The 27,677-nt window shown below is 41.5% G+C and overlaps 2 protein-coding genes across 10 annotated transcripts in view; one reads left to right on the forward strand and one right to left on the reverse strand.

Annotated features, from left to right (window-relative positions):
* Positions 1-3,256: 3,256 nt before the first annotated feature.
* On the forward strand, positions 3,257-9,353 carry CUNH5orf58 (chromosome unknown C5orf58 homolog). 7 transcript variants are annotated; one of them, XR_005883053.1, is made up of 5 exons: positions 3,257-3,335; positions 4,449-4,524; positions 5,226-5,319; positions 6,209-6,379; positions 9,101-9,353. XR_005883053.1 is itself a non-coding variant. In XM_040972145.1 (4 exons), exons 3-4 carry the CDS (start codon positions 5,226-5,228, stop codon positions 9,250-9,252), a joined length of 246 nt encoding a protein of 81 aa, XP_040828079.1. In that variant the 5' UTR covers positions 3,288-3,335; positions 4,449-4,524; the 3' UTR covers positions 9,253-9,353. The 7 variants fall into 7 exon arrangements, 3 of the variants coding, with proteins under 3 accessions (XP_040828079.1, XP_040828074.1, XP_040828065.1); XR_005883051.1 differs by having other exon boundaries at positions 3,279-3,368; positions 4,338-4,524; XR_005883049.1 differs by having other exon boundaries at positions 3,281-3,368.
* Positions 9,354-11,048: 1,695 nt separating this feature from the next.
* Positions 11,049-27,677, reverse strand: part of LCP2 (lymphocyte cytosolic protein 2) — a 49,073-nt gene continuing 32,444 nt past the window's right edge. Inside the window, exons 11-21 of one of the 3 annotated variants that reach the window (XM_040972162.1) lie at positions 27,148-27,173; positions 27,023-27,042; positions 26,831-26,938; positions 25,158-25,188; positions 23,106-23,118; positions 21,950-22,079; positions 20,462-20,520; positions 15,574-15,668; positions 14,859-14,936; positions 12,906-13,061; positions 11,049-11,748 (exon numbers count right to left, since the gene is read on the reverse strand). In XM_040972162.1, the coding sequence (XP_040828096.1) occupies positions 11,626-11,748; positions 12,906-13,061; positions 14,859-14,936; positions 15,574-15,668; positions 20,462-20,520; positions 21,950-22,079; positions 23,106-23,118; positions 25,158-25,188; positions 26,831-26,938; positions 27,023-27,042; positions 27,148-27,173 (839 nt within the window). In that variant the 3' untranslated portion in view covers positions 11,049-11,625. The remainder of the gene's footprint in view (positions 11,749-12,905; positions 13,062-14,858; positions 14,937-15,573; positions 15,669-20,461; positions 20,521-21,949; positions 22,080-23,105; positions 23,119-25,157; positions 25,189-26,830; positions 26,939-27,022; positions 27,043-27,147; positions 27,174-27,677) is intronic. The other 2 variants (XM_040972163.1, XM_040972164.1) reach the window with 2 other exon arrangements.

The raw sequence follows: 27,677 nt of genomic DNA on the forward strand, positions 1-27,677 counted from the left end.
TAACAAAGTGTTGCATTTGCCAACTTGTTAAGGAAGAGAGATTTTTTAAGGGCCTCAACTAAACAAGTCTCAAACCTTAAGTACCAGGCCACGCTTTGAAGGTTTTGCTTCTTTAGGAAAAAATACAGACAGACCTATAGGAAAAATAAAACCCATTGCAATCAGGAGCCATCATTGCTTCAAGGCAGTTTTATGGAGGGAAATGCATTATTATAAGCTATATATTTTGGTGTTTTAAATCTTCTTTCCTCCTTTAACACTTGTTTAAAAGAAACACAAAGTTGATTTTTCTTTGTGAATAATGAATGACTTAACAAATGTGAGCCATGTGTTTGCCAACCCAACTATCAACAGAGGAGTAGTATCAGCACAGAGAAGTACCCCCAAAATCTCTGAAAGGCCCCAAAGCTTTGTGACCAGTTTTTGAGTGCAACCCTTCACCCATTCCATCCCCACCATGTCCAGATGCTCTGATGAGTGGTTAAGTTCTATGATCTGTGAAACCACAAAGATTCAGTATGCATGATGCACTTGTGAAGGATTTCAGGACGCAGACTATTATTCTGCCAGGACTGCCATAACAAATACCACGGATGTAGGGGGTTAAACAACAGAAGCATCTTCTCACACTTCTGAAGGCTGGAATCTCTCCTTAGCCCACAGAAGGCCTTCCTTCCTGTGTCCTCCCATGGTAGCTAGACTGTACACACATTCCTGCTCTCCGTCAGCATGTCTGGAGTTTCTCTCTCTCTCCTTTTTTTTTTTTTTTTACAAAGATGGTATTCAGATTGGTTTAGGACCCATTCTAACACTCCATTTTAACATAATCACTTCTTCTAAGATATCATCTCCATAAATAGTTGCCTTCTGAAGTATCGCAGGTTGGGATTTCAATGTATGAATGTACACCAGGTGGTATTTAGGTGTAGGAGACAGCAGGGTGGGCAGGAAATGTCAGAAGGATCCAGAGTTGCACAGAGAGGATGGGGATTGAAGTTCTGCTTGTCATGGTCCCGAGCCTCTGAGCAGGAGCCAGACTCTCTGAGCTTAAACCTTTCTCTAGGCTGGCATTGTGAGGTAGAGAAATAAGCTGCCATTTGTGATGTTGGAACCCCATATCAGAGTGCCAGTTAAGTCTCCTGCTGTTTTAGTTCTGGTTTAGCTGTCTGCTCATGCAACTGGAAAAGTAGCAGGAGATGGCCCAAGAATTTGGGTCCTTGCCACCCACATAGGAGACTTAGAACTCTTAGCTTTTGGCTTTGGTCTGGTTCAGCCCCAAGCTTTAAGAATATAAAAGGATATTTAAAGATACATATAAGGAATAAACCAATGAATGGAAATTTATTTTCAAATAAAGTTTTGAGAGTTTTACTTTTCAAATAAATAAGACTTCATTTACTGGGATGAAAGCAACTTCAGAGAGTTGTCAGGTTAAAACTCTAAGTTTTGGAGTGAGCATTTGACACAACAGCTAAAACATTGCGTGGATGCCTGTGTCAGACGGCCTAGGTTTGAGTCCCAGCTCTGGTGCTCTGACATTTCAGTTTCCTGCGTACCTCTGGGAGGCAGAGGTGATAGGTCCAAGTATTTAAGCCCCTACCATTGATGCGGAAACCGTAGATTGAGTTCCAAGCTCTTGGTTTCTGTTTGGTGCAACCCCATCTATTGTACGCATGGGGAGCAATACTGTTGGTTTCTGAATGTTGCATCACTCAGAATTAGATGAAAATTGTTCAGCACAACCAACAAAAATAAGAAATCAACATGTGCTCAGGGGTGAAATGTGAAGTGAGGAAAGCACTGGTGGAAAACTTGGTATGAAACTCCTCCATTGGGTGGGTTAACTCCTGGAGACTGCCTGCAAGAATTTGGAAGGGTATACACATAGAACACTGAGAATTAGTCCTAGACAGGAAGCAACATTGAACAATCTGGTTTTGGAATCAGTGAAGCAGGGGCATATTCCTCTAGTGATATGAGTGATGCGTTTAATGCAGTACACAGGAATTCAATGTTACTGATACAGTTATACCCTTTCCAACTTCCTTAGTCCTTCAGATTAGCAAGAAGCATGTATTGGTTTGGTTAGACTGTGAGCACTCTACTGTTGGTTAAGGAGACTTTTTTTTTTTTTTTTTTAGCAAGGTATAGATGGGGCTGCAGAGTTATTGGGCCAGGAGGTAGGTTTCTAGAAAAACGTTATTATTTATGTTGCGTTCCACTTATATTTATACAAAAGCTTTTAAGTAAATTTAACATTTACAATGAAGTAAATTCAAAACACAAGATAACAATATCAGCAGGCTATGATTATGGCAAGCAGTTCACATATTGGCCCTGCAATATGTGAAGTTTAGGACTTACGACACTCAGTGTCACTCCTAAGGACATAGAAGCTCAGAGAAAGACATTCTTTTCCAAATGACATAGCTATTGTTTAGGGCTAAACTCCATTCTTGTTTGTCCAACCTCGTCTAATTCTGCATCTGTGTTAACCCAAAGGTAATTGGATAATAAAATAACCAACAGACTTTGTCTTTATGGAGTGTCAGGAAGGCTTTAATTTGTTCAAAAGGCTAGTGTGTGTTACAGAAGAGGGTGAATGTGTTGGAGGGGTGAAGGCGTCACAGAAACGCGGACAATTCCCTGGCGGGCATCCAGAAAAATCTCAATAGGGAACCCTAAAGATTGCTGTAGCAGAAATTCCTCTTGGAACTGAGCGTAGTTGTCTTGAATCCCAGCTTCTCCAATCGTGGAGAAACCTCTGTGTAGCTCTCTGCTCTTCTGCGCTCCTCCACTCATCTGTATAAGTTTGTAACAATTTGTAAGAAAGAAAATATCTAACATGTATGCGACCGTTATCATCTGCCAAGCACTTCTGATGCACTGCTTCATTAACTCTCAAAATAACGCTCAGAGTCAGTTATCATTCCCTGTGATGGCAATGACATTTGGAGTTTCAACGCTTACGTCGCTTGCCTGCCTTCTACGCAGCTAAACAACGGGGTAGGAGTCAAACCGGGGCAGTCTCTCGGCTCAAACATTAACTGTCCACCGTGAGAATTTGGGTTAACGGCTATAAGCCACCCATTTCTGGGAGCCAAGGAGACGGGCAGGAACCGCTTCCAGTCACCAGCGGTGACAAGCAAAGCCGCCCATCTAGAACGTTCTTGGCCAGTCCCTTCCTAGGGGCTTACAACTCCCAGGATGCTCTGGGCAGCGAAGCTGGCCAATCAAAGTTCCAGGCAGAAACGCCAGCCAATAGGAAGCCCGTGCTTGCTTTTAACGGTTGCCAGCCTCGCGGTCGGGTGGTAACTTCTGTGACGGTTGCTTGGGTGGGTCCGTCGTCGTCGTCGTCGACAGGCGCTGTGGGTTTTTAAGTATCCTAATCAGGTTTGGGAGGATGAGGAGATAAAATGTTGAGGATTTTCCTGCTGAGGAGAAGTTGGGCGGGTTGGCCTGTCTCTGAGGGTCCGGGGTGACCCCAGGCTGAGGGTCCATGGCGCTGGGCTGGGGCGGCCTGGGCAGTTCCTCGGGCTAGCGTCACTGGGAATATGCTTTAAAATGGTTCTCTTCGGCTCGGGAGGGTGAGAGCTGCGGATAAATCCAGGCTGCTTTCGGCTTCTCTTCACCCTGGGCGGCTTTGGGGTTTCTTCACCTGCCATCCCGAAGGCCGTGGGACTCTTCCCCTTGAGCTAAAAAGGAGCGGTTGAGTAGGTAAACCAGACAGGGACTATTGTCAACAGACCGTGTCAGGCCGGGTTTACCCAGTGCTAATTGCAATGATTTTAATGCTGTTGGGGAAGGCATGGGGCTGTTTTAGGTTGCTCTTCGTCCCTGAGCAGGCTCTTGGGCAGGCTGGTGTGCTTGGGCTTGAGTGAAAGCGGTGGGGCCGATGGCTGCTTGGCTCAGTGAGCTCTGGCCGGGGGGTTTGTGCCTGGATACGTCAGTTCCTGCAGCCAGAGGACAGCTCTGAGACCCGAGTGCTGTCTCCCACCCCCACCCTGCTCTCGCTATTCCCCTCCCACTCAACTGCAGATCCACAGTTTGTGACTCTGAGTGATGACCTGACCCAGCACCTTGGGGAAGGTGGGGCTCACCCCTGACTTGTCAGCAATTGGGTGGGACCCATGGGACCCAGCTGTGTCCTCTGACCCCAGAAGTTGGGTAGTAGTGAACTCTGGATAAACAGATTGCCCTGGGTGCAGCGCTGACTTTCCTGGCCAACTCTCTGCCCATTTAGTTTTTATTTCATGCTTGGTTTGAAGAAATTTTGTTTTACAAGAATTAATTTTTAAATCTTATGATTTCTTCTGTGATTTATCTTTTTTTCTCAGACTTGAGAAAATCTGAGAAAAATCCAGTTTTTTTGTTATATATGAGGGCTTCCAAATGGGTGTGAAGTGTCTTTTAAATATTGATGCCTGGAAAATGAATTTCTTTTACAGTGGCTCGAAAGACAGTAAGAGAAGTAGGATCCGTTTCTTTGGTTCGGGAAAAGGCGAAGGCAAGCTTGACTGAAAGGTTAGTTTGTTTCTCATTATTTTGATCAACAGTCAGACCCATAATCACACAGCTGTTACATTGCTGGAACTGCGTGTGCTAATTATGGTTTATCCAAGTCATTTTGAGAAAGAGGTACAAAATTAGCTTCTAGTGAACCATCTCTTTCTATATTTCTGACACAATTGATTTAAAAAAATGTGTGTTCTGTATCTTCTACATAATTCAGTAATATGTTGATTTTATACATTTTAGTGAACCAAAACTGAAGTGTGTTTCTCTTAGCTCTTAATGCTAAGATGTCTGTTCCCCCATCCTAGGCAATGGATGATAATGAAATATCATTTATAATTTTACCAGGTACCTAAATAAACCATATGTGGGCCCTGTCATTGAAGAATAAAATTAGTGAAGTTACACCATGGCTATTACATTATAAGACAGTTTTAAACACCGAGTCTTCTTCTAAAAAGAGGAAACCTTCATTTTTGCTATATGGGCCTATCTTGTGGATGTGGTGTTACTAAGGAAGAAATCAAACCCTAGGAATTTCGGTTGTAGTGTTGGAAAACGTTTCACACTGTATATGCTTTGCTGTGTTATAACCCTTTGGAAAGACACTTCATAATTAAGTTTTGAAGTAAGATATTTTTAGGAGTATTAATTTGTTTTTTAAAAGTACAAATGAATATTTAGTTTACATATTTGTTCTTTAACATCAGATGTTTCATAACAATGTTGCTGACCATAAGCTGAGGGTGGAAGCCATAATTAAAAATATTAATACCATTTCTTTGGAGTTGAAGAGGATGAAAGGTAAGTGAGTATCACTATAAAAATATAATGTCATTGTTATAAAGTAGTAGAAGCAATTTGTACTTCTTTGGTGTAACAATTTTTCCCACTTATCAAGATTTCTCATTTAAGAAATATTTACAGTGCACTAAATATGATCTAAACCATAATGATATTTGAAGCAGACCTGAATTCTCTTCCCTGACACTAACAAACTTACAATGCTGTCTAACCTTTCCAGATTCTCTTTCCTTCCAGTTGTGTGACTATGTCACTCTTAAAAAGCCAATGCCATGACTCATGGATCCTTACTAAATCCTAATGTTCCTTCTAAATTACAAATTCTAAGTTTGGTTCTATGAGTTATGGGTTCTCTTTTTGAGTAGATTCATAGAGTAGGATTAAACATTATTTGTCATGATAAGTAGTCACTTAACCTCACATGTTCTGTCTTATCCAAGGAACATTACATTTCCATTGATTGAATATTTCAGAGGATCTCACTAGTTGGCTTATTTATTCCATTTTAGATACTCCTTATCAACTAAGAAGGATCCCCCTCTTCTCTCCTCTGTGTCCTATTTATTGCCATGAAAGTCAGGAACTAGATAGTTGTGCTTGGAACAATTCTTGGATATTTGAAGACTGCCTCTGAGTCAATTATGAGGCCTTACACTGCAAGAAACAAATAATATGATTCATAAAAGAAAGGATAACCAGAAGATTCAAAGTCAGGCAGCTTTAACTTCAGAGATTGAGAAACAGAAGGACTAGGCTGTTTGTATCTTTCTGCTCTGTGCTGTTCCTCATGGTCATTATCCCCAGAGGTAGTCATTTACAGAGTGTGTCTCGCATAGCGATATTTCCCCAGATCTCTCCAGTACATTTTCCTTTTCCTTTTATTGGTCAGATTTGCATCGCATGCACATGCCTATAGCAACCCTGGCCAAGGAGAATGGAAATCCCAAGACCAGTTCGGACCAGTCAGAACTTACTGCTGAAGTGGAGGAGAATTGCACCTCAGATGAAATACAATTATGCAACCAAGAAGAAAAGAGGAATGTTAGTTAGGTGCCAAATAGTGAGTGCTTGTTTTGCTTTTTCCATTTGTTTTCCCAGGGCAGCATTTCTCAAACTTCGAGCCATGAATCTGCTGTCTCGAGAGAGTGTGTGTGAGAGAAAAAGAGCCAAGTTATTATGCTCAAGTTTGGGAAGTGCTTTATGCTCTATATTTCTCTCGGAAAGTCAGAGCTCCTGTTAACCAAGGTTCTGAGGATTCAAAGAGATCTGATTAATCTTGCTTAATTCATCTTTTCTGTAAACCAAGCCTAACTCTGTAAGGAGGGCTCTTTCTCTAAAACATAGAGCTATAATCGTTCATTGATTGATTGTCCTCAGAACAGACAATCAATCAATGAACGATGAATTGGGATGAATTGTTTGACCTCCTGAGAATAGGCCCCTGCGTGCCTCTCCAGTCTTGTTCTTTTCTCCCTGCATGCTCTGTGTATCAGCCCCACTGGATTATTTGTATAGCCCCAATGTTGTCCTTTGTGTCTATGCCTGAACACATAATACCACCTTTTTGGAATTCCATTGCTGCACCTACCCTTACCAACACCAAGTTCACTGCTGCTTAGTTACTTGGGATAGTATGTTGGTAAACTGTTGGAGCTGACACAGTCCTCTTGCCCTGTTATGTCATCAATCACATTGTGCTGTGATTGCATGTTTGCTTACCCTGTTCAACTACAAACTCCTTAAGGAATTTTATACCACTTAGCACCATGTTTTGACAGAATATATACTTGGAAAATGTTTACTAAATGAATGGCTCTGGCTGCAATAATTCACTAAGAACAAAGGAGGGTCAGATTCTTGCCAAACTTGATTATTTAATCTGGTTTGGAGAGTATTCATTCATAAAGTAAATTAGAAATAATAAATCTGATAAGCACATTCCTGAAAGGCAATCCCGGCAGTTAGGGTACGAGGAACATGTAACTAGGCTAGGAAGGCAAGCATATGGTAAACATAGAAGAATTAAATGTGCATTCTGTTTACTCTTACTTTCTCCCTCCAATAATGTCAATAGCTAAGACAGCCTTTACTATAATCCAGACACCCTTCTAAGAGCCCTACGTAAATGGAGTTACTAGTCACAACAACTCTGGGAGGTATGAGCTGTTATCATTTACAGATGTGAAAATTACTCAAGGTCAAGCATGTCTAGTGTTTGGTAGATCTGAGGTTTACCTCAAAAATCCATGAGGTAAAAAGATTTCAATACAAGAGAATAGAAAGCAGAAACACAGGTCTGAAGCCTAAAGTCTAAAAATCTGAACTCTAAACTGGTTGAGTAAATCCATAAATAGCCCCAAAGATTCAGTGCACACTGGAATCATTTGAATGTGAAGGCTCTTAGTAGGGTTAGTTAACAGTGGAAGAAATCCCTGAGGTCTGTCCATAACTGGGCAACTGTCGTCTGTCCCCTCTTGTCACAGACGTTTCAAAGCTGAATCAAGCTTATCTGGCTTAGGGTAGAGCCTCTACCCTAGCCAAGAGCAAATACTAAAAACCTGGGGTATTAGAAGTTTAGATACTGGGCCCAGTGCTATGGCTCAGTGGCTAATCTGTCACCTTCCAAGCACTGGGATCTCGTAGGGGTGTGGATCCTGGAACTCTTCCATCTCAGCTCCCTGCTTGTGGCCCTGGAAAGCAGTGGAGGACAGCCCAAAGCTTTGGACTGCTGCACATGTGTGGGAGACTCGGAAGAAATTCCTGCTTCCTGGCTTTGGGTCAGCTCCACTCTGGCCATTGAGACAACTTGGAAAGTGAACCAGTAGATGGGAAATCTTTCTGTCTCCTCTCTGTAAATCTGACTTTCCAATAAAAACAAATGTTTAGATAATGAATTACAAAACACCCATCCCAGTTTTTTTTTTTCTTATGACTGTCAAAGCACAAGAAGGTCATATTCCTACTTTCAAAGATTTTCCTTTCAGAACAGTGAAAGCCAGATATATGTCTTCTAAGATTTTTCTTTCAGGAATACAACCAGCCCAAGAGAAGAGACCTAGAGATCTTCATAGTGGAGGTTTCCATAGCAAAATGACCCATGAGATCACCCCATATTATAGAATGCATGGATATGGAGCTTTCAGTTTTCTGAAGGCTATGATCTTAAATGTGAGCAATCACAACACAGCAGATATTTAAGGAGTATATCTAATTAAAAGAGGAAACCAACATATAGGAAAAATGAAAATGTCAAGAAAAGATCACTAATATTCACAAGAAAGTAAGCAAAGATATGTAAACATAAATAACGAATATAAACCTGTAGAGATGAGAAAGGAGCTCTTGAAAAATCAGAGTGACAGTAGAAATGAAAAACTCCCCTACAGGAAGGTTTAAAGATAAAAAAGAAAAAATTTCCTGAGTATAGAACAAACCAATGGAGATGGGAAATTTAGAAAGGTGGGGAATGGAAGATTGTTTACAAGATCAGTCTCAGAACTGAAAAAGACCTAGCCCAACTAAAAGAAAATAGATCCATACCAAGGAACAGTGTTGTGAAATTTCAGAATACTAGGAAAACAAAAAAGATCTGTAAAGCAACTTAAGAGAAAAATCAGGATTAAGAATTAAAGTCATGTGAAAATTCTCAGTAGCAACACTGGAAGCTAAAAGATAATGCAGCAATCCTATTAGAAATTTTCATCATTTTTAAAAAGTTAAATTAGGAATAGCAGTAGTAGCTGTGTATGATATGTGATATATTCTGTCTTGTTTTGTGCAGAACTCTCCCAGTTACTGCTTTGTGACCTCACTCTACAGTTTAATCATCCTTGGAAGGCAGAGGACTCACAGGAAACCGAAAGAAATAATACCCTCTTTGAAGAATCTAAAATGACAAGTGTATCCCCTTCTCCTAACAGTTTTTCCATGTGATTTCTTATTAAGTTCTATTTTTACTGTTGAATTAAGTATCTGGGAGGGCTGAGTTTACTAATCTAATTAAAAACAGAATAAAAATAATGTGAAATTACAAATAAGCGTTTTGTATTCTTCAAGCCTGTTTTATTTTTAACTTAAAAAAAAAATGCATTGAAAGGGCTGCAGTGAGGGAGGGAGAGAGAGAGCACTCCCATGTGCTGTTTTACTCCCCCAATCCCTACAGTGCCTGACTGGTCCAATCTAGAGCCGGAAACCCCAAATCTCATCTGTGTTCTCTCACGTGAGTGGCAGGAGCCCATGGATTTGAACCTTGTTTTTCCCCAAACTCTGCTTGAACAGAAGCTGGAGTTAGGAACTGAAGTTGGAAATTGAGCCTGAGTACTCCAGGGTGACATGTGAGCATCTCAACTGGCTGCTTACCCTCTAACTTGCGTATCTGCCCTTCTGTTAACATTCCAAAGAGTGGCTAACATCTCATTGGTGGCACAAGTATGCCATGGGATAGTCTTAGGGCAGTGCTTGTCCTTTACCTTACTCTTGAATCTGGCTCAGGTTGAGAGTTACTAAAGTTTAAATGGAAAGTATGTGTTTAGGCTAGAATTGGTAGTAAGTGCCAGACACAGGTGCAAGTGGATGAAGTATCAGGTCAAGTGACTTGCAAGTCTTAAGGTTGGCATAGGTTGCAGGGGCTCTTAGTTGTATTTTTGTGTTTTGGCGTCTTTCCTGTAACCAATTGGCTTTCTTGATTTGAGAGAAAAAAGTAGAAGCATGGCAATGAGTTACTCCAGGTGTGCAGAATTTCTTTGAGGGGATCCCAGAAAATTATTCTCAGTCCAAGACTCCATAGTTACAGGTGCTTGAAGAAAGATAAACTGGCAACCATGAAGACATCAGATTCCTGTCATTTCAGTCACAATGGTGGAAAGTGTAACACCTTTCTCATAAATTGAAGGAAAGACGTGAATGGCTTTGAGGAATCAAGTGGTTTGGGAAGGATGAGGAGAGGTGGCTTTATGGCAAGTCTTGTCAGGGATTAAAAAAAGCACTGCAGTAATGAGAGTGCCTGAAAAAATAGAGGAAGTAAAAGATGGAATTAAAAATGCAATGAATGCATAAGTTGGGGGCTGGTGTGGTGGCTCAACAGGCTAATCCTTGCAGTGTTGGCACCAAAGTGGGTGCTGATTTTAGCCCTAGGTGATTCACTTCCAGTCTAGCTCCTTGCTTATCGACTGGGAAAGCAGCAGAGGTTGTGGCTCAAGTTCTTGGGACCCTACAATCCACAAGGGAGACCTGGAAGGAATTCCTGCTTCCTGGCTGCTGGCTTCTGGCTTTGGATGGGCTCAGCTTTACTCATTTGGGAGTGAACCAGTGAACAAAAGGACACACACTCTCTCTCTCCCTTCTCTGTATAAGTCTGCCTTTTAAATAAGAAAAAAAAAATTAAAGAGATGTTTAGCATAAATTATTTGAAGCTCATGCCTACATTTTTTTTGTATCACATCTCTTCCTTGCACTTATTGAAGACTGCTCTAATGGGGAAATCTAACCATTTTTCGGCGTAAGCACTTACCCCTGTGAAGCTTTCAGCTATCCCTGGACAGCTGGGAGGGACTGCAGCATGGATACAGCTATGGGGAGATGATGAAGTGTCAGCTTACACCCAGGTGTATGTGATGCGGGTGCCTCCTGCTTACATTCAAAATGCTTTCTGTTGGCATTTCTAGTTTACATCTGCTTTCATCAGAAACATAATAGTATGGATAACACAAGCTGCTTTAGGAATCCAAAAGCAAAGCAAAAGACCACTTTAATCTCAGGAAGTTGTCCTAACAATATTTTTATCTTTATACACAAAAAGCATAATCCTCTACCCAGCCAAAAAAATTAAGAAAACAATAAAATATTTTTGAAGATTCTTAAGTTATTACCACTGAGAAAAGAAATTTGGGCAATTTTTAGATTACTTATGTAAAACTGATGATTGTCTCTGAACATTTGGCTATTCAATCAGTTTTACAGATTACTAAAACTATGTTTCAGCATGTTTAGACTTGCCCCGAATTATTTCTCTAATGGTGTAAACAAATGTACTTTTGAAATGACTAATCAGAAATTTTTAAATGAATTATTACAACAGACTACTAGGCCACAAGCATGAACATGATTACTCATCAACTTTACAATGAAGAATAAATAAATTATGAGCTATTTAACAGTCTTTGTTTCAAACTTTTTTTTTTTTTTTAAGTAATGGGCAAAATCCTGTGTTCCTGTTGAGAGCGCGAGTCCGTTCTAAGTGTCCATTCACCAAGGTCAGTGCACCTCCCTGGGTTGGTAGGAGGAAGGTCCATTTGCTTGGCTAACTTGCTATGGATAGCCTGCAGCATATGTTAATGTGCACTGGTATCTGGAACCTCGATTTTTCCCATCAATGAGCAGAAGTGGCATTTTCTTGAAATAGTCGATAATATCTGACACAGACAAAAAGTCCTGCAGAAGTCAAAACAAGGAGATAAGTCAACAGTGGAACGCACAGCATGAATTCTAACCTCAGCTGATCTGCATAATGTATCCCATCTCTTCCAGTTAGGGGACTGTGGGAGAAAAGGTCAAAACTGAGAAATAATTGAGAGATTTCTTCTATAGAATTTTGAAAAATATCCCTCACCAACAAGCAAACAATTGTGGATAAAAGACAAATGTATAATTTTAGCTTCGCATAGGTCATTTATCCTGAACACACTAATGTTGATGTACTTGCCGTAGGATTCTTCTATTTGTTTTTGGTTTTGGTTTCTGACTCCCAACTTCCCCCCTAATCAGTGGCAGCAATAGGGTCCTTAAGGAATCAAGAAGTCACACATGGTTCAGGGCGATTAGAGGTGAAGTCTAAAGCCTGGATTAGTCTGGAACATGGGACATGGCAGTGACTGGACCCCATATTTAGAAGGATGAGGGTGTTTTCTTCAGTCTGGCTAGCACGGATAAGGCTATTTCAGCTGACGGATGCAGAAATCGAGTAGGCTGCTTCTCCTTGTGGGAATGTTTGATGCAGTTGGTTCTTCTCGAACTTTGAATTTAAAAAGCATGTTTGCAACACTGGGCTTAGTTGCTTATTTTCTTTGTGAAAGTTTACTCCTGAGGGTTTCTTTCACGTTAGTTCTAATTACCACTGAAAAAAATGCTGGCCAGAGAGAAAATTTTTTGGCCAGTTAACTACGTTCACAGAGCCCAGCCTCCATGATTAGTAAGATATGGCCCAAGCATCTAAATAATCACTGTGTGATCATCCTGAGGTGTCCCCTTTCCCAGCTGGCTCTAATTGATAATCAGCCTCACAGTCTGTGCTGTACATCAAAATAATGTTACTGAAGTGAATAACAGAAAAGACCTCCATTGATATTATCTAGAGGTGTTTAAAAAAATCAAATGATAACTTGATTTTTTTTCTGAGAAAGCCTTCTATGGAAGAATTAACCACAGGTTTTGTTTTCTTTCAAGCTAAAAAAGGGCTTTCCTAATATGATCTGTCTCTAAAACTGCGCTACATGCAGGATTCCAAAAAAGGTGGCAGGAAGGCATCCCATGAGTGTGCAGAGGAACCTAAAACCCAACATGGGAGACATTTTCAAACCTGAAGTCCTTACCTCTTTCCCTCGGAGTCCAGTTCCCAGCAAGTACACTTGACTTTCCTCCTGATAACGGATCTGAATGTTGTAAACTTTGTCTTTGTACAATACCATGAGGACATACGGGTTGGTGATTGTTTTTTTAGAGCTGTCTCTAACCAGAAAAGTGCCATCCTAAAAGGGTAAATTCTTGTTATTATGGGAGCAGTACAAGTCAATACTCCTCTTGTCTGTCAAGCCTCTAGGGGACTGCAAAAACTGTCAGTTGATGAGTCAACTAACACTCGGTTCCCCAAACAGCCACTGCGCCCGTTGGCATGGATGTTTATATTTGTCAAGAAAGAGGCAGCCAGATTTTTCTCAGAGGAATTTCCAGCTCAACCTCTTCAAAGTCGCTCCCTAACCTTCTCCCACTCCCTGCCCCAGTAATAAAACAAATAACAGGTCATTCGCTAGATAAAGGGCCAAGAGAAATAGGATTTTATTGGATAACACAAGATAGATCTTTCCCCACCTGTGAGTTAGCTCTTTTTTTCTACAATTGAAGTCAGAAAACACCAAAATTCCTATGAAATTCTCCTGTTTTTAATTCTTGCATGTGCCTCTCATACCTGAGCAAAAATGAATGTGGACCTTCTGCACTGTTGCTAATCTTTTTCCTGATATTTAGTAGAGTTGTGATTTCCTTGTGTTTTAAAGTTTCATTCTATAAATGATTACTACCTGATGTTAATACCATAAAGAAAGACCTAATATTAAAACAGTCCCTAGGGACTCATTTAAACCACTTCCTCCTCTGTGAACTGAATCATGATAACTTTAAATAGCCATCAATCCACAACATTTGTCTTTTTTTTTTTATTCCAAGTTAATTGAGCCAGTTGAAACATCTCTGTTCAACAAGCATATCTCTGGACCAGTGATTCACAGCCTCATTCTGCAATGTGGATTTAGAATTGTCTGGGGCATTTGGAAGACTTGCAGAGCCCACATATAGCACCCTCAATTCATTAAAACAAGATGTTTTCACTTGAGATCTAGGACTCGGGATTTTTTTTTAAAAACTCAGGTGATTTAAATGTGCAGCTAAGGTTGAGAAACACTGCTCTAAAATTAACTTTTTTGGAGAAATCATTAAATAGAGAAACTCCCATCCCCTGGTTCCTTCCCCTATGCCAAGAATGGCTGGTGCCAGGCCAGGCCCAAGCCAGGAGCGGGGAACTCCATCCAGGTCTTCCACGTGATGGTTACAGCCCATCCACCTGAGCCATCATCACTGCTTCCCAGGGTCTGCATTAGCAGGAGACTGCGATCAGTGGTTACAGTCAAAAATCAAACTTAGCTACTCCATCCAGTGTGGGTTGTGGGTGTCTTAACTGCCAGGCCAAACACCACTCCTGTTGTAGAATTTAGATGCGAAAAGTGAAGGATGTTTGCTTTTCCCACCTGATAGATCTAAGCACAAGGCTCAGCACTGGACCACAGGGAATCTACTTAAGATCTTAGAATATTATAAAATGCTGGCCAGAAAATTCTAGTTGAAAGGGCATAAAGTCTCTGCTATCTCTCCCATTGTGAGTCCACTTAACTTGAGAGTTGGCAATGCCACATAAAGAAGAAGATAGAATTGGTAAGATTAGTAGTGTGAGGGAAGGAGAGTAGCCTTTTGATACAATACAATATGATGCCTATGATAAAGTGGACACTTTTTGTTGTTAAATCTCTCAAGAGATTTATCTTAACTGAACAAATGATTATCTTAACTGAAATTTTTTCTCCTGCCAGCCTAATGGTTTTCAGCCCTAGGACTCCTGTAATGAATGCTGGTAAGTGTGAAGCAGGCACTAATGAATGGGTCTTGTAGGAAGAGCACAATTTCTAGCCCATAACTGGTGCTCCGTGTACGTCAGTTTCCTTTTTCTTCTTCCATTAATATTTACAGCAACTTAAAAATAAACTCCACCACAATACCTGGTTTATCTTTCTGAGAGCAGCTTCTGCCTCTGGTCGGGTAACGTAAGAAACATACCACTCTTCATTTAATGAATTCTGAAAATGTAAATTAAAAAAAATTTTTTGCAGTTACACATTTAAGGGGAAAGAAACACTTCCAAGTAATGATTTCCATAAATCGCCATCTTAATTACATAAGGTCTAAAATGTTTGCTTTCCTAATTTTAGTACAGAATCATACTGGTAGGGCTAAATTTTTGTGTGTGAACAGGTAGGGCTAGAGTGTGTATGTCTGAATTATTTTAATCATGATACCAGTTACAAAGAAAGCTGTGACAAGTATTCCTTTTATAAAGGAGCCTTTGATCAGGAAAGATAGAGACAATTATTTCTTCAGTTTAATGTATAGCAATAACCTATTTAATGAAAAAATGCTGTGTTAATGATTACATAACTTTTTCAAGGCCTAAGTTAGAAAACAGTTGAAAAATAGAATTGTTTTTCATATTGTTTAATGCATAACACACAATTGCCCCTGGAAGGGTGTGCTAGAATATCCAGGAAAAGGAACATATTTTTCTTCTGGATTCTCCCCTTACATATTTATTTTCAAACAGAGAACATTAAAGTTAACCTATGGTAAAAACATAGTAGAGGACTCAAAGTGAGTTTCTGGTGGTCCATTTGCTTCAGAAAAAAAAAAATAATAAAGTTAAAATGTATGCTGCTTTACCTCTTCTTCCCTGGGGAATGGCGGCTGGGGCTTGCTGGGGACCGGGATGGGCAAGTTCCTGCCTTCGGCTCTGAGGGGTGAACGGTTGCTGGAGCCTTCAAAATACACATTTTGAAAGTCAATTTACTGTAACATATGATTTACCTGCTGGTATCGCCTGCGCGCATACACACACACACACACACACACACACACACACACACACACATTTGTAACTGTTCTAATAATTTACATTTCAAGAAACCAGTGCTTCAAAAATAATGTTCACTTATGCGAAACCCACAAGGTTGCTGGGGCTCTATTCTGCAACCATGCCAGTAAAATTTTGAGATAGAGATCTCACATAGAGTGACTTCCTAAATGGGTTGGAAACATGATATAAAATATCTGGTCTGTGGATGAAAAAGTCATTGATGTTTCACATGAGTTTCAAAAGAAATGTTTAAGAGACAAATCTTGGGGCCAATTCAGTCGGGCATGCTAATCCTCCACTTGCAGTTCCAGCAGTCCATATGGTCGCTGGTTCATATCCCGGTTGCTCCACTTTCAATCCAGCTTCTTGCCTATGGCCTGGGAAAGCAGTGGAGAATAGCCCAAGTCCTTGGGCCCCTTCACCCACATGGGAGACCTGGAAAAGCTCCCAGCCATTGTGGCCATTTGTAAAGTGAACCGGTAGATGAAAGAACTCTCCTCTCTCTGTAAATCTCAGGTAGAAATAAAAATAAACCTGACAAGAAGAACTACTAAAGAGATTCTAGTTGTCTTTTTAAAGAAAACAAAAAATCAAAAACAAAGCAAAAGAGAAAGAGTGAGAGAGAGATCCTTTACAGAATTTGGCAAATCCAAACACCCAGAATGGATTCCCAATGGCTACTGCAGTGACAGGGCAGTAAAAAAAAAAAAAAAATTGACATTCTTGTTTTTTCATAAAGGAAATGTAAGATATCCAAGGCAAATAAAAAATAGTACTAGATTTTAGAACCAAAACTCTCTGGCTGCTGTTATTATTATTTTAATTTAACGTATTTGAAAAAGAGAGTGAAAGAGAGATTAAAGCTTCTAAGCACATTCCACAGAAACCCACAACAGCTAGGGCTGGGTCAAGCTGAAACCCGAAGCTGAGAAGTTAATCCAAGTCTCCAATGTGGATGGTAGGGACACAAGTGCTTGAGTGACACCTGTGGCTTCCCAGGGTGCTCATGGGCAGACAGAGGCAGAGCTGAGACTCGGCCCCAGGCACTGCAATATAGAATGAGGCAACTTAACCATTATGCAAATTGCCTGCCACACTTGCTCGTCTTGACTGGATTTCCTAAGGGGTAGAACTGCCCAGTGCACAGAAGACACCTCCAGTCTTCTGATCAACCAGGAAGTTGTGGTTGGGCACTGATACATGACCCAAGATCCACATCTCAGCTTCCCTAAAACTTTGCTTTCTTATTTTCAGTTCCCTGAATCTTCATGAGAATACATCTCCTCCTCTCCAGAAAGTATTGATTGTGCTGGCTGCAGTTGCCAAGTTTGTTCAGAACAGCTGTTACAAACTGGAAAATTCTATTAGCTGGATATTTTCTTTGTTACCCAGCCATCATGTTTTTTTTTTGTTCACCCAGCAGGTGTTTATTCAATATTGCTCTGTCCAGGCCTTGAGTAGAATATGGTTCGTACATCAACTTTATCTTCAGAGAATTGCAAGGGTAATTACTTAGTGTAGGAGGAAACAGGCTCAAGACCTGAGCTGATTATGTATGATAGTGATAGGGCTAAGACTTAAACCTGTGACCCTAAATATTACTGCCTAAGTAAAAAAAAAAAAAAATCCCTCAGGGATGATGACCTACCTAGGGCCCAGAAACCTACATGTTTATAAGCACCCCAGGTGAGTCTGCACCAGGACCAAGTTTGAACCTTACCACATCTACATTGCTGCTTTGCTGGGGAGGTCACCTGGGAAGGGCACAGAAACCCTGACCAGGATTATGAAGGTCAAGATTATTTTTAAATATTCAGATAAGGCAAACCCTGAGCTTCCAGTTCCTTCTTCCTGCAGGTTCCCAGTATTCCAATCTCTGTGGTCTGATAGCTTTCCATGGTTACACTGCTCATTGGATGAATGAAATCTAGCAACCATGGAGAGGCAGGGAACCAAGGCTTGTAGTACTCGGCTGCTTGGGAGTTAGCCAGCAGCATGGAGTTGTGATCTATAGCAGACAAGCACATACCCAGCACGCTCAATAGTTAGGTCCTCAAGGGAGCTGTGACAGTTTGCGGACAATGAACAACCCAAACCCATGTTTTGCCTGCTTAATACTGGCGCAGCCATTGGAAGAGACTGAGGACCAGCCGTTCTCACAGACTCGAGGATAAAAGACCAATTTTTCTTCAGGTAGTATTAACATCCTCTGTCCACCCCCACAAAACAAACAAAAACAAAAGAACCCAACTATTTCTATGAATAATTCCCATCACTATAGCATAAAGTCAGGGATCTATGGAACTTCTTTTGGGAAATATTTGGGAAATATTCTTAAAGGGTCTAGAACGTAGATGGCTACTGGGCAAATATGAGTTTTTTGAAACACAGAGAAGTGTGAGGATTGTGGAAAACCGAGGAGAACTGTGGAAACCATGTCATCGATACGGACACTACGACCTCAGATGCTTACAAAAACAATCAAGGTTGGTGTCAGCAGTGTGACCCCACCACCTAGATAAGGAAGTATCCAACCAATACACTAGATGGGCTCAGGAAAAAATGTTTATCCTTGAGTAGCACTTTACTAATGTACTACTCCGTTTGCAACATACATTTTAAAACTGCTTTCTTTTCCAAAACAGATACCCAGTAGACAGCTGTATGGAAAACACAGTAAACTGGGGCGTAGGCACTTAGCTTAGCAGTTAAAATGCTCCTGTCCCACATCAGAGAACCTGGGTTTGAGTACCGCCTCTGGTTCCAGTTGCCTGCTGATGCAGACCCTGGGAGTGGCAGAGTTGGTTCAAGTCATCGAGTATCTGCCATTCAATATGGGAGGCTTGGACTGAATTCCCTGCTCCTGGCTTCAGCCCCCGATTCAGCTCTGGTTCTTGCAGGCATTTCAAAATGAACTCTTCTCTCTTTCACTCTGTTACTGTCTCTCAAATAATTTAACTCCCTCCCCCCAACCCCAGTACACACACACCCCCACACACAGGTGTTTCTTCACATGACCATGACTTCCAAAGAAAGGTTTTGTTTCTCTTTTACAGCATGGTAAAAAAAAAAAAATTCAAATCAGTATTTTAAATTTGGGAAATTTTGCATTAAAATCTATATCTGAAGCTTTTCTTGAAAATATCATTAGAAAATCAGACAAAAATAAGCTAGTTTGCTAGCATGTTAAAAGTTTGTTAGATTTTATTAACTTTTTTACAGTTGTTCAATAAGCATTTTAAGTTTCCTATGCCAGTCGGTTGACAGCCTGAAGAGTTAAAACAAAACACAATCTAGTGCCTTTGCTGTTGTCAAAGTGCACCAGCAACGTCATAGGAACTTGCTAGAAAAGCACACATGATCTCCCTCCAGAATTGCTGAACGGGAAGCTTTGTTCTCACGCAATTCTCAGGTAATCTGTACACACATTTATACTAACAGGGAGGCTCCAAGGCCTCAACCTTGACGAGCAAGGTCAGAGTCATGAAGTAGGGGCTCTCTTAGTCTCTATTTTAGACATGCTTCTCAATCGTGTCTCACAGACAGGTTTATAATAATACAAACCTAAAGCTATAGAAAAGCCAAGAACCATTCTGGGCTCTGTTTGGGAAGACAAGGATTTAAGCATAGGTTCCTGGTGAATGTGTGTGTGTGTGTTGGGATATTTTAGGTAGTATTCCATAATTTAATTATTAGTATTTTGTAAATGTTTTATTGGAAAGACAGATATACAGAGAAGAGAGACAGAGAGGAAGATCCTCCATCCGATGATTCACTCCCCATGTGACCACAACAGCCAATGCTGTGGCGATCCAAAGCCAGGAGCCAGGAACTTCCTCCACATCTCCCACGAGGGTGCAGAGTCCCAAGGCTTTGGGCCGACCTCGACTGCTTTCCCAGGTCACAAGCAGGGAGCTGGATGGGAAGGGGGGCCGCCGGGATTAGAACTGGCACCCATATGGGACCCTGGCATTCTAAGGTGAGGACTTTAGCCACTAGGCCACTGCGCTGGGCTTGTATTCCATTATTTCAACAACCCTTGGTACAGTGTAGGCACTAAATTTAATATTGAATGACTTTGCTTCTGGAGTTTCTATTATCTTCCACTGATCTCCCAATGAAACTGGACAGCTATATTTAACTATATGTCTTCTATGTATAAAAATTAAAATTTAAAAATAAGCAAATAAATCTTTAAAAAGAAAAAATAAATATCTTGGCAACAAGATATTAGGTTCTCTACCATTACCTACACCTATAATGTCATGACACATGTAAATAGCCTAATGTTGGAATTATGACTACAACTAAAGGTCTATACTACTGTATAGGGTAAAATGGGAGATGGGGAGAAGGGGGACTGGGGAAAAAGGGAGATGGGGGGAGCCTATATCTACAAAACAGTATAATAGAAAACAAAAATAAATAAGGTTTAAATAGATAGATAGGATAAGAAAATAATCCAATATGCTGGAGGCCAATTACAAACATATTTCCCATTATGTCATTGTAAAAAATTGGATATAATTGGGTAACATTAAATAAATGATGATATGTCTTTTATGTCTTTAAAAATATTGAAAGAGGAAGTCAAATGCTTTCAGAACATTTGTCAAAGGGCACTGGGGCATGTTGGGAATCCCATTACAAAAGACAAGTTGGCTTGAGTGAGTGGCCAGAACCCTGGGTACTTGCAGTTCAAACCTTGAGAGTAGTATGGCGGCAGAGAGGCACTCTGTGGGAAGCTGCTGTTACTGTGGAGAGAGAAAGACAAGGCATTGCAAGTGGAGCTTGGGTGCTGGGACCAGGCTGGAGAGCTGGGTGAGGGAAGCCTGCCTTAATATTACCCCCCACCTCCTCACTCTTAAACCTTAGCTGCTGGAGAAGGGTAATGAACCCATTGGATATATTTTCTTGCTGTCTCTTGCTGCACCAGCCTCAAGCTGAGCACTCTATACAGAGCAAAGACAAAGCAACTGCAACAAAAATCAAGCCATGCCAAGGCCATTTAGAAGTGACTCTCAAAAGCTGCCCGCAGTTTGAGGTCCTGGAATTTGAAGAATGGCAGAAGTCCTCTTTAGAGGACTTGTCTTTTGGTAGGGAAACACATTAATGGATCTGTTATTCATGTACATTCAATCTATAGGGCCTGCCAGGAAAGGATGGGTGGGCAAGAAGGTAAGAGAGGGCTGGATGGTGCTGCATCCATGGGAGAGCACATTTACGGGGACTGAGAGATCCCTGAACATGCTGTCTGCTCCTTCGATGCTGAGCAGGAGCGTCTCACCCATCAGCCCAAACCTTAAGGAAGAGTGCTCTATGCAGCACTCTTATGCAGATGGCATTTTTCAAGAATGAGGGATGGGTGTTGGGGCCCCGTGTAGGACGAAGCTGTGTGAGAAAATGGCAGACACAGCAACCATGTGCAAGAAAGGAGAAGAAACAGCAGGCAGAATCAGGACAATGGCAGTCAGATAAAATGAAAAAGTTTGAAAAATCCTCCCAGATATTTAGCAAGAGCAGATGGGTCTTGCTGGTCATTGGGTTGTCCTTGATGTCTAGGATATAAAGACATTGGTTTCTCTCTGGGAATACTGAAGGACAGGGTGAGTCCAAGGGACTGGAGGCTTTGCAGGACACCATGGGGTAGCTCTGAGATACCGTGGGGTATCTCCTGTCTTTCTTCTGCTTGTTCCTTTACTTCTAAATGGCCTTATCATGACCACTGAGAAATGTTGTTGTTACTTCTTTTGAAAAGCACCTGCTAGAAATACGTGCCAAGCAATGAATTCTTAGCATTTATTTAGTGCTAAGTGTGTTCTCTCACCTTTCCCATTCAAGATGTGCCAGTATCTCCATTCAGTTCAACAAACTGGGGTTCTCAAGTGGTTGTTTGAACCCAGAATGAAAAAAATGTCTCCTATTCTCCACTACAGAGTCCATTCCATCTGAATTCAACTCTTTATCCATCCCACTGAAGCTTAAAGATTCTGGAGACAGAGGGCAATGGATGAACGTGTAGTTCTCAATGCTCAGCTTGGTTTTGTTTTCTAAGACCTAACACGTTCAGATCCTACTTCGCTCTGGCTCATTTCTTTCTTCTTCCACCCACCTGGCATTATTTCAACATTAAGATGACTAAGACATTAAGTCCAGTTAGAGTGTAATGGCATGGCCATATACCTTTCTGAGAAGGCTCCAGACATGTGGGGTAATGGGAGAGGGTTCTTGGGGCTTGGCTTGGAAGATCTTGAAGGGTAAGTGTTGGAGCTCATGGAAGGTAGCATTGGCTGAGGCAATGGTCTTTGATGTACTGTGGGGAGTAGATAAAAATTGAGAACGTCAGGACCCAGATGTCATTAAGTAACATTCCAGAACTGTCCCCCAGTTAGAAACAACTGTTGTGGGCCTGGCGCTATAACCTAGCAGCTAAAGTCCTCTCCTTGAATGCGCCGGGATCCTGTACGGGCATTGGTTTTGAACCCATTCAGCTCCTTGCTTGTGGCCTGGTAAAGCAGTCAATGACAGCCCAAAGCCTCAGGACCCTGCACCCACGTGGGAGACCCAGAAAAGGCTCTGGGTTCCTGGCTTCAGATTGGTTCAGCCCCGGTCGTTGTGGTCATTTGGGAAGTGAATCATTGGATGGAAGATTTCTGTCTCTCCTCTCTGTATATCTGACTTTGCAATAAAAATAAATAAATCTTTTAAAGAAATAGAAACAACTGCTGTAAAGACAGACCCTAGAATCCAAAAGATCAGAAGAACTGGAAAGTAGAAGGGTCAACACCACCCCCAAGATTTTCTAGGTGATTTAGCATCTTAGAATGCATTTTACAGGTGCCGCTCTTCTATAGCATTCTCTGCGATGCACATTTATTCTATTTGTTTGCAAATTTAAAATGCTGACCGGGTAGAAAATTGTCAACTGGCAGCCTTACGGATCTCAGAAGTTATTGACAAATTTTTTATTTGTTTCATGAAAAACAACATTTTATGCAATCTCATTTACCTGAACTTACTGATCTTTCTCTACATGTGTAAGAGGGCATACATTTTAGCCATTCTCTATCAAACCCCTGCACATGCTAATTTAGTTTTTCTGCACCATTGAGTGAACTGCACTGTTACTCTTAAACTTGGTAGCTCTCCTCTGTAACCCAACCAAATAATTCCATGTTATATAGCTATATAGTGTACCAATCAGCATTCTTAATACAAATTTAATAGTTATTAATTGATCCTATGGGAGTCCCCATAATAAATGATTCCATCTGAATATCTAAGCAGAAAAAAATGAAAGAACAGTTATATATGGTAGGAAAAGTTTTTCTCAACATACCATCATTTTCATCCTGGTAGAGGGAAGGAAAATAAAAGACATTAATCTATCATCAAAACATAATTCCTAAATATAAAAACCTGCACTTCATATACATGCCACTCTTTCTCTGTAACAAATATATTGTTGAGAGTGGCAGAACCTCCTAAGCAGTTTATGATTTCCTAATGCAAATGACCGTCTAAGGACACACCAGTCTGAGGTTCCTCATATACTTAGTGTGAAATGGGTTCTGAAGTTCCTAAAAGGTAGCATAGTGACACAATACTGATATGTCTACAATGGACCCAAAATAATCATATGAAATATTTCGTTCACTTCCCTTCACAATCCTTTGCAATTTAATATACTCATTTTACAAATAAAAATACAAAACGCAGGCAGGATAGACAGGATTCTGAACTTAGTAAGGGTTAAGAAATGAATTCAGTCCTAGATCTGTCTGTCAGTGTTCAGCCTCCTTTGCTATGGATATGCTTTTCCAAAGCAGTGCAGCTGTACTCGTTCAGTGAGGCTTACAAGGCGCATCTACAGTCCTCACCGTCTTTGTCTTCAGACCTTGTGAAACACACGAGGCAAGGGCTAGCATCTCTTCTCCTTAGGTAGAGAAGATAGATTTTGTGGTAGATCAGTAGGCCAATGGAGAAAAATTGAACTTGTTAGTTCAAATCAGTGGTGATGTGGTACTACAGTAGTGGTACTACTGTACCTCGCTCAAAGTACTATTGCGAAAACTAAATTAACATATGCCTGGGTGTGTTGAATATGTAATAAAAGTTTGCTGTCACTGGCCATAGCATTTGCTGAGACAAGGTAAGAAGGACCTCCACCAGAATCATGCATCCCAATGGACTAGCTGGGAGTCCCAGCCAAGGGCTGCCTTCATCAGTACATTCGAGCCCAGGGACACAACATAATGAAATCACTGTCCAGCACTGTGGCAAACACATTCCCTCTTGTTTGGGAATCATGATTATCTGGCCCTCATGGCAAGAATCAGTGTCTGTAGAGTCTGGGATCTCAAACATGTGCCATTTCTCTGGCTGTCCTACCTTACTTCCATTGCATCGCTAAGTCTCTGCAGCCATACTGCAGGTAATTATTTCCCCTGCTGAAGATGTTCCTGAGGATGGAATGCACCTGCACTTATATTGTGTCTTTGCCCTTGTTCCATGGCCATCATAGATCTCACCTCCTCTACAAAGTTACCATGTGAATTCTCCATCTGTATGACTCCCTTCCCTTACCCCCAACAGACTATTACATGCCATGCTGTTTAGCAGATGTAACATTGGACTGCCTGTTTCCACACTATCTTAGTACTTCATTTCAATAAACATGGCATCTAACTACAGACACTGCAGACACTGTGGTCAGGGAATATGAATAGAGACAGGTTTCTAATGGCCTTCAAAGGACTTTGAGCATAAATAAACTCATAGCAGCTGTGCAATAAGCAACACATATCTTACCCTTCTTCAGCCTCAATTTTCTCTCAATAAAGGAGACTTAGTGTCTTAAACTGCAAAATGTATGGAAGCTAGGTTTGCCCACCACAGAGGGAGTTTTGAGATTCTGGGGCTTTCAGTGTCAAAACTAAGAAACGAACCAAACAGGGAAAATCATGATTGGAGGAGTAGATAGCATGGCATCTTTCACATAATAAGCATTGAGATAAGACTATTTCTACTCCTTTGCAGGTCATGGAAACACCAAATGGGAAATAATGGTCTTAGAAACTTGGGTGTGAGACTCAGACTCTCTCACATCTTCATATTATCTTCTACAACTTTGTACTGTCACCTTGCAATGAATCCAGCTACCCTGGGAGCTCTCAGAGGAAGTAACTAAGCAATACAGCATCACCATCTCAAGGGAAAGAGCAAGACCCTGAAGAAGGAGGCACCAGTGATCAAAGGCACACTGCGTGCTCGCCTTGCTCCAAGTGCTGGACTTCAGCCAAGGTCAAGGATGGATGCAGCCCTTACATCCATAGAGCCTGCATTAGTTTTCCCTGTGCCAAGCATTTACAAAAAGACATTTTCTACTTACAGTCTCTCTTCTTTCTGGTACCCATCCATGCCTGAAATGAATTGGGGCAAAGAAAAACAACTGAGCAAACGGGTTCCAAAGAGCCACATAGTTCCACTTAATCCAATAAGCAGAAGTCAGACCCACTGAGTTGTGGGAAGAAGAAAAGCAGCAAACACCAGCAAAAACGCACAGGGAGGGAGTTGAAAGGAGCTTGGTGACTCAGTGCTGCTCTCATTTCAAGCCGAGCTAGGCCAGCCTTTATTCTGGGTATCTACTGTAGCAAATAATTATATAAATACATTCCAAAAGCTGAGTCAGCGGGCCAAGTCTTTAACAGCTATTAAATTTCAATGAGTCAATGTTTCTCCAAGCAAATGAAAACAATTTTAGATTTTATTTTCCTTTGCTAATGTTTTCAAACAGTCTTCTTGGGGCTTGCCCTTAGTGTAAAGAGAAGGCGATTGAGAAATGTTACTGTTTGGGGACTTTCCAGAAGGCACTTAATGCAACTGGCCCAGAGGAACAAGCCAGACTTGGTGGCCACTGCTGAGAATTGTATATTCTCTTTAGGGAGGGGAGGGGAGAGGGACAATTTGTCACCTGCTTCACCTGCTTCACCTGCCACCATCTCATCTCATGTATGTTTGTCTAAAATGCTGAAACTCAAATCATTATGAATTTTTGCTGCATTCATTTAGTGTCTTAAAATATTTACTTCAAATGTCATTAAACTCAGGAATGATGTTGTGGTGCATCGTGTTGGCCACTACTTGTGATGCTGGCATCCCATATGGGTACCAGTTCGAGTCCCAGCTGCTTCACTTTTAATTTAGCTCCCTGCTAATGTTCTTTGGAAAGCAGAAGAAGTTGACCCTAGTGCTTAGACCCCCAAGCCCACGTGGGAGACCCAGATAGGGTTCTGGGAATCTGGCTTTGGCTTGAGCTAGACCTGGTTGCTGCATTGCTTTGGAGAATGAACCAGCGGATAGAAGAGCTCTCTCTCTCTTTCTACGATTTTACTTTTCAAATAAGTACAAGTTTTATGAAATAATCTCTAAGCTCAATTATTGAGTATTGGAGAACACACCTCAGCCCTGGACCTGGCAGGAAGTTTGCAACAGCCAGGCCTGAGTGATGGTTGTGAATTGTGGTTTCACAGATGAGCTAAAAAATACAACCTTGGGTATCAGCTAAAGATGTGGGTAGACTCAGGCCACAAGATACACTTGTGCATTTGGTTAACAGGTCCAAAATAACTTCACAGCAAAGTTACAAATATTAGAGTAAACTGCAGCATTGCACAATGAAACAATGCAGTTGAATGGAAGGGGAGACATTAGTACTGATCCATAAACCTCTCCCAGTGACTGCCTCTCCTCTCCCTGTATGGGGAAAACAATGGTATAGACAGTTCCCACGTGCCTTTGCTGCGACAAGGTAAGAACCGTTCACTTAAACTGACTGCTTCGAGACAAGGTCTCTGAGAACAGCAATCACTCCAAGGTCCCAGTGAGGAATCTCTGTACTTCACAGCTAGCCTCCAGTTGCCTTCAAAGAGACTCCAACACCTTGCATCCCATAAGCTACTGAGCCTCCTGCCACCCCTCCCAAGATTCTCAGCTCCCTACGTGGAGCTCACACCAGGTAGCTGCTCTGTCAAGGGACAAGCTCAAGTCACACAAGATAATTACTTGGGCACAGGGGGCTTCCTTCCCGGCAAGGGGTTGTTTCTTTCATGTCTGTCTGTGGCTGGTGGTACAGGAGGCTTTTGCGTCTTGGATGAATGCTCCACCAGAGGCCTGCAGAGTTCAAAGAAAAGACGTGTGAGCAACAAACTCAACTGCCTTGTGCAGCAAATTCCCAAGAGGCCCAGAGCCACTTACCTTCCCGCTGGAACCGAGGGCTGCAAGAGAGGAGGGGAAAAACAAGAGGAGTGTCAAAATCCTTAAGTGTGCCAGGACACAAAACAAACTAAAATAAAAGCCAGACAGCCAGGAACAAAGCTTACCTTATCAGCGAATCCTGACTTCTTCCCTGTAAAATATAGACAGCAGGTTGGTCTGGAATTCAGGACTTTACAAACATGAGGCTGAAGCAGAATTTGGGAGGAAACTGCTAGTCGGAGCCCCTTATGGAGTGGAGCGGATGAGGTTTAGGTATTGAAGAATCAGGGATTTCAGGGCTGGAATGGTTCCTGCCAGAGCACCTGACTGCAGAGGCCCAGAGGATCACAGTGACTCATCACAAGTCACAGAACTTTGCCTATTTGGCAAGGCTATGGAGTTTGAACTTCTTTTCAACATTCTGCTGTTTGTAAAATGGATTAACATACCCTTAATATTTTATGCCTTTTTCCCCCCTACTGGTCAAAGTGTTCTTTTGAAAGCTGAATGTTGTTTCGACATCTGAAATAAACCCATCTGTCTTGGAGGGAGAGGTTCAGCTTTCTCCAGTTGTGAAGTGCCTTTGACATTGGATACAGTGGTTCCCCCAAGCCTTTGAACTCTGGGGAGAAAGTTTCAGGAATTCTGCTGTGGG

Source organism: Ochotona curzoniae, unplaced genomic scaffold, assembly GCF_017591425.1.
Source record: "Ochotona curzoniae isolate NIBS_2020 unplaced genomic scaffold, NIBS_Ocur_1.0 contig_1, whole genome shotgun sequence".
Classification (NCBI taxonomy): Eukaryota; Metazoa; Chordata; class Mammalia; order Lagomorpha; family Ochotonidae; genus Ochotona; species Ochotona curzoniae.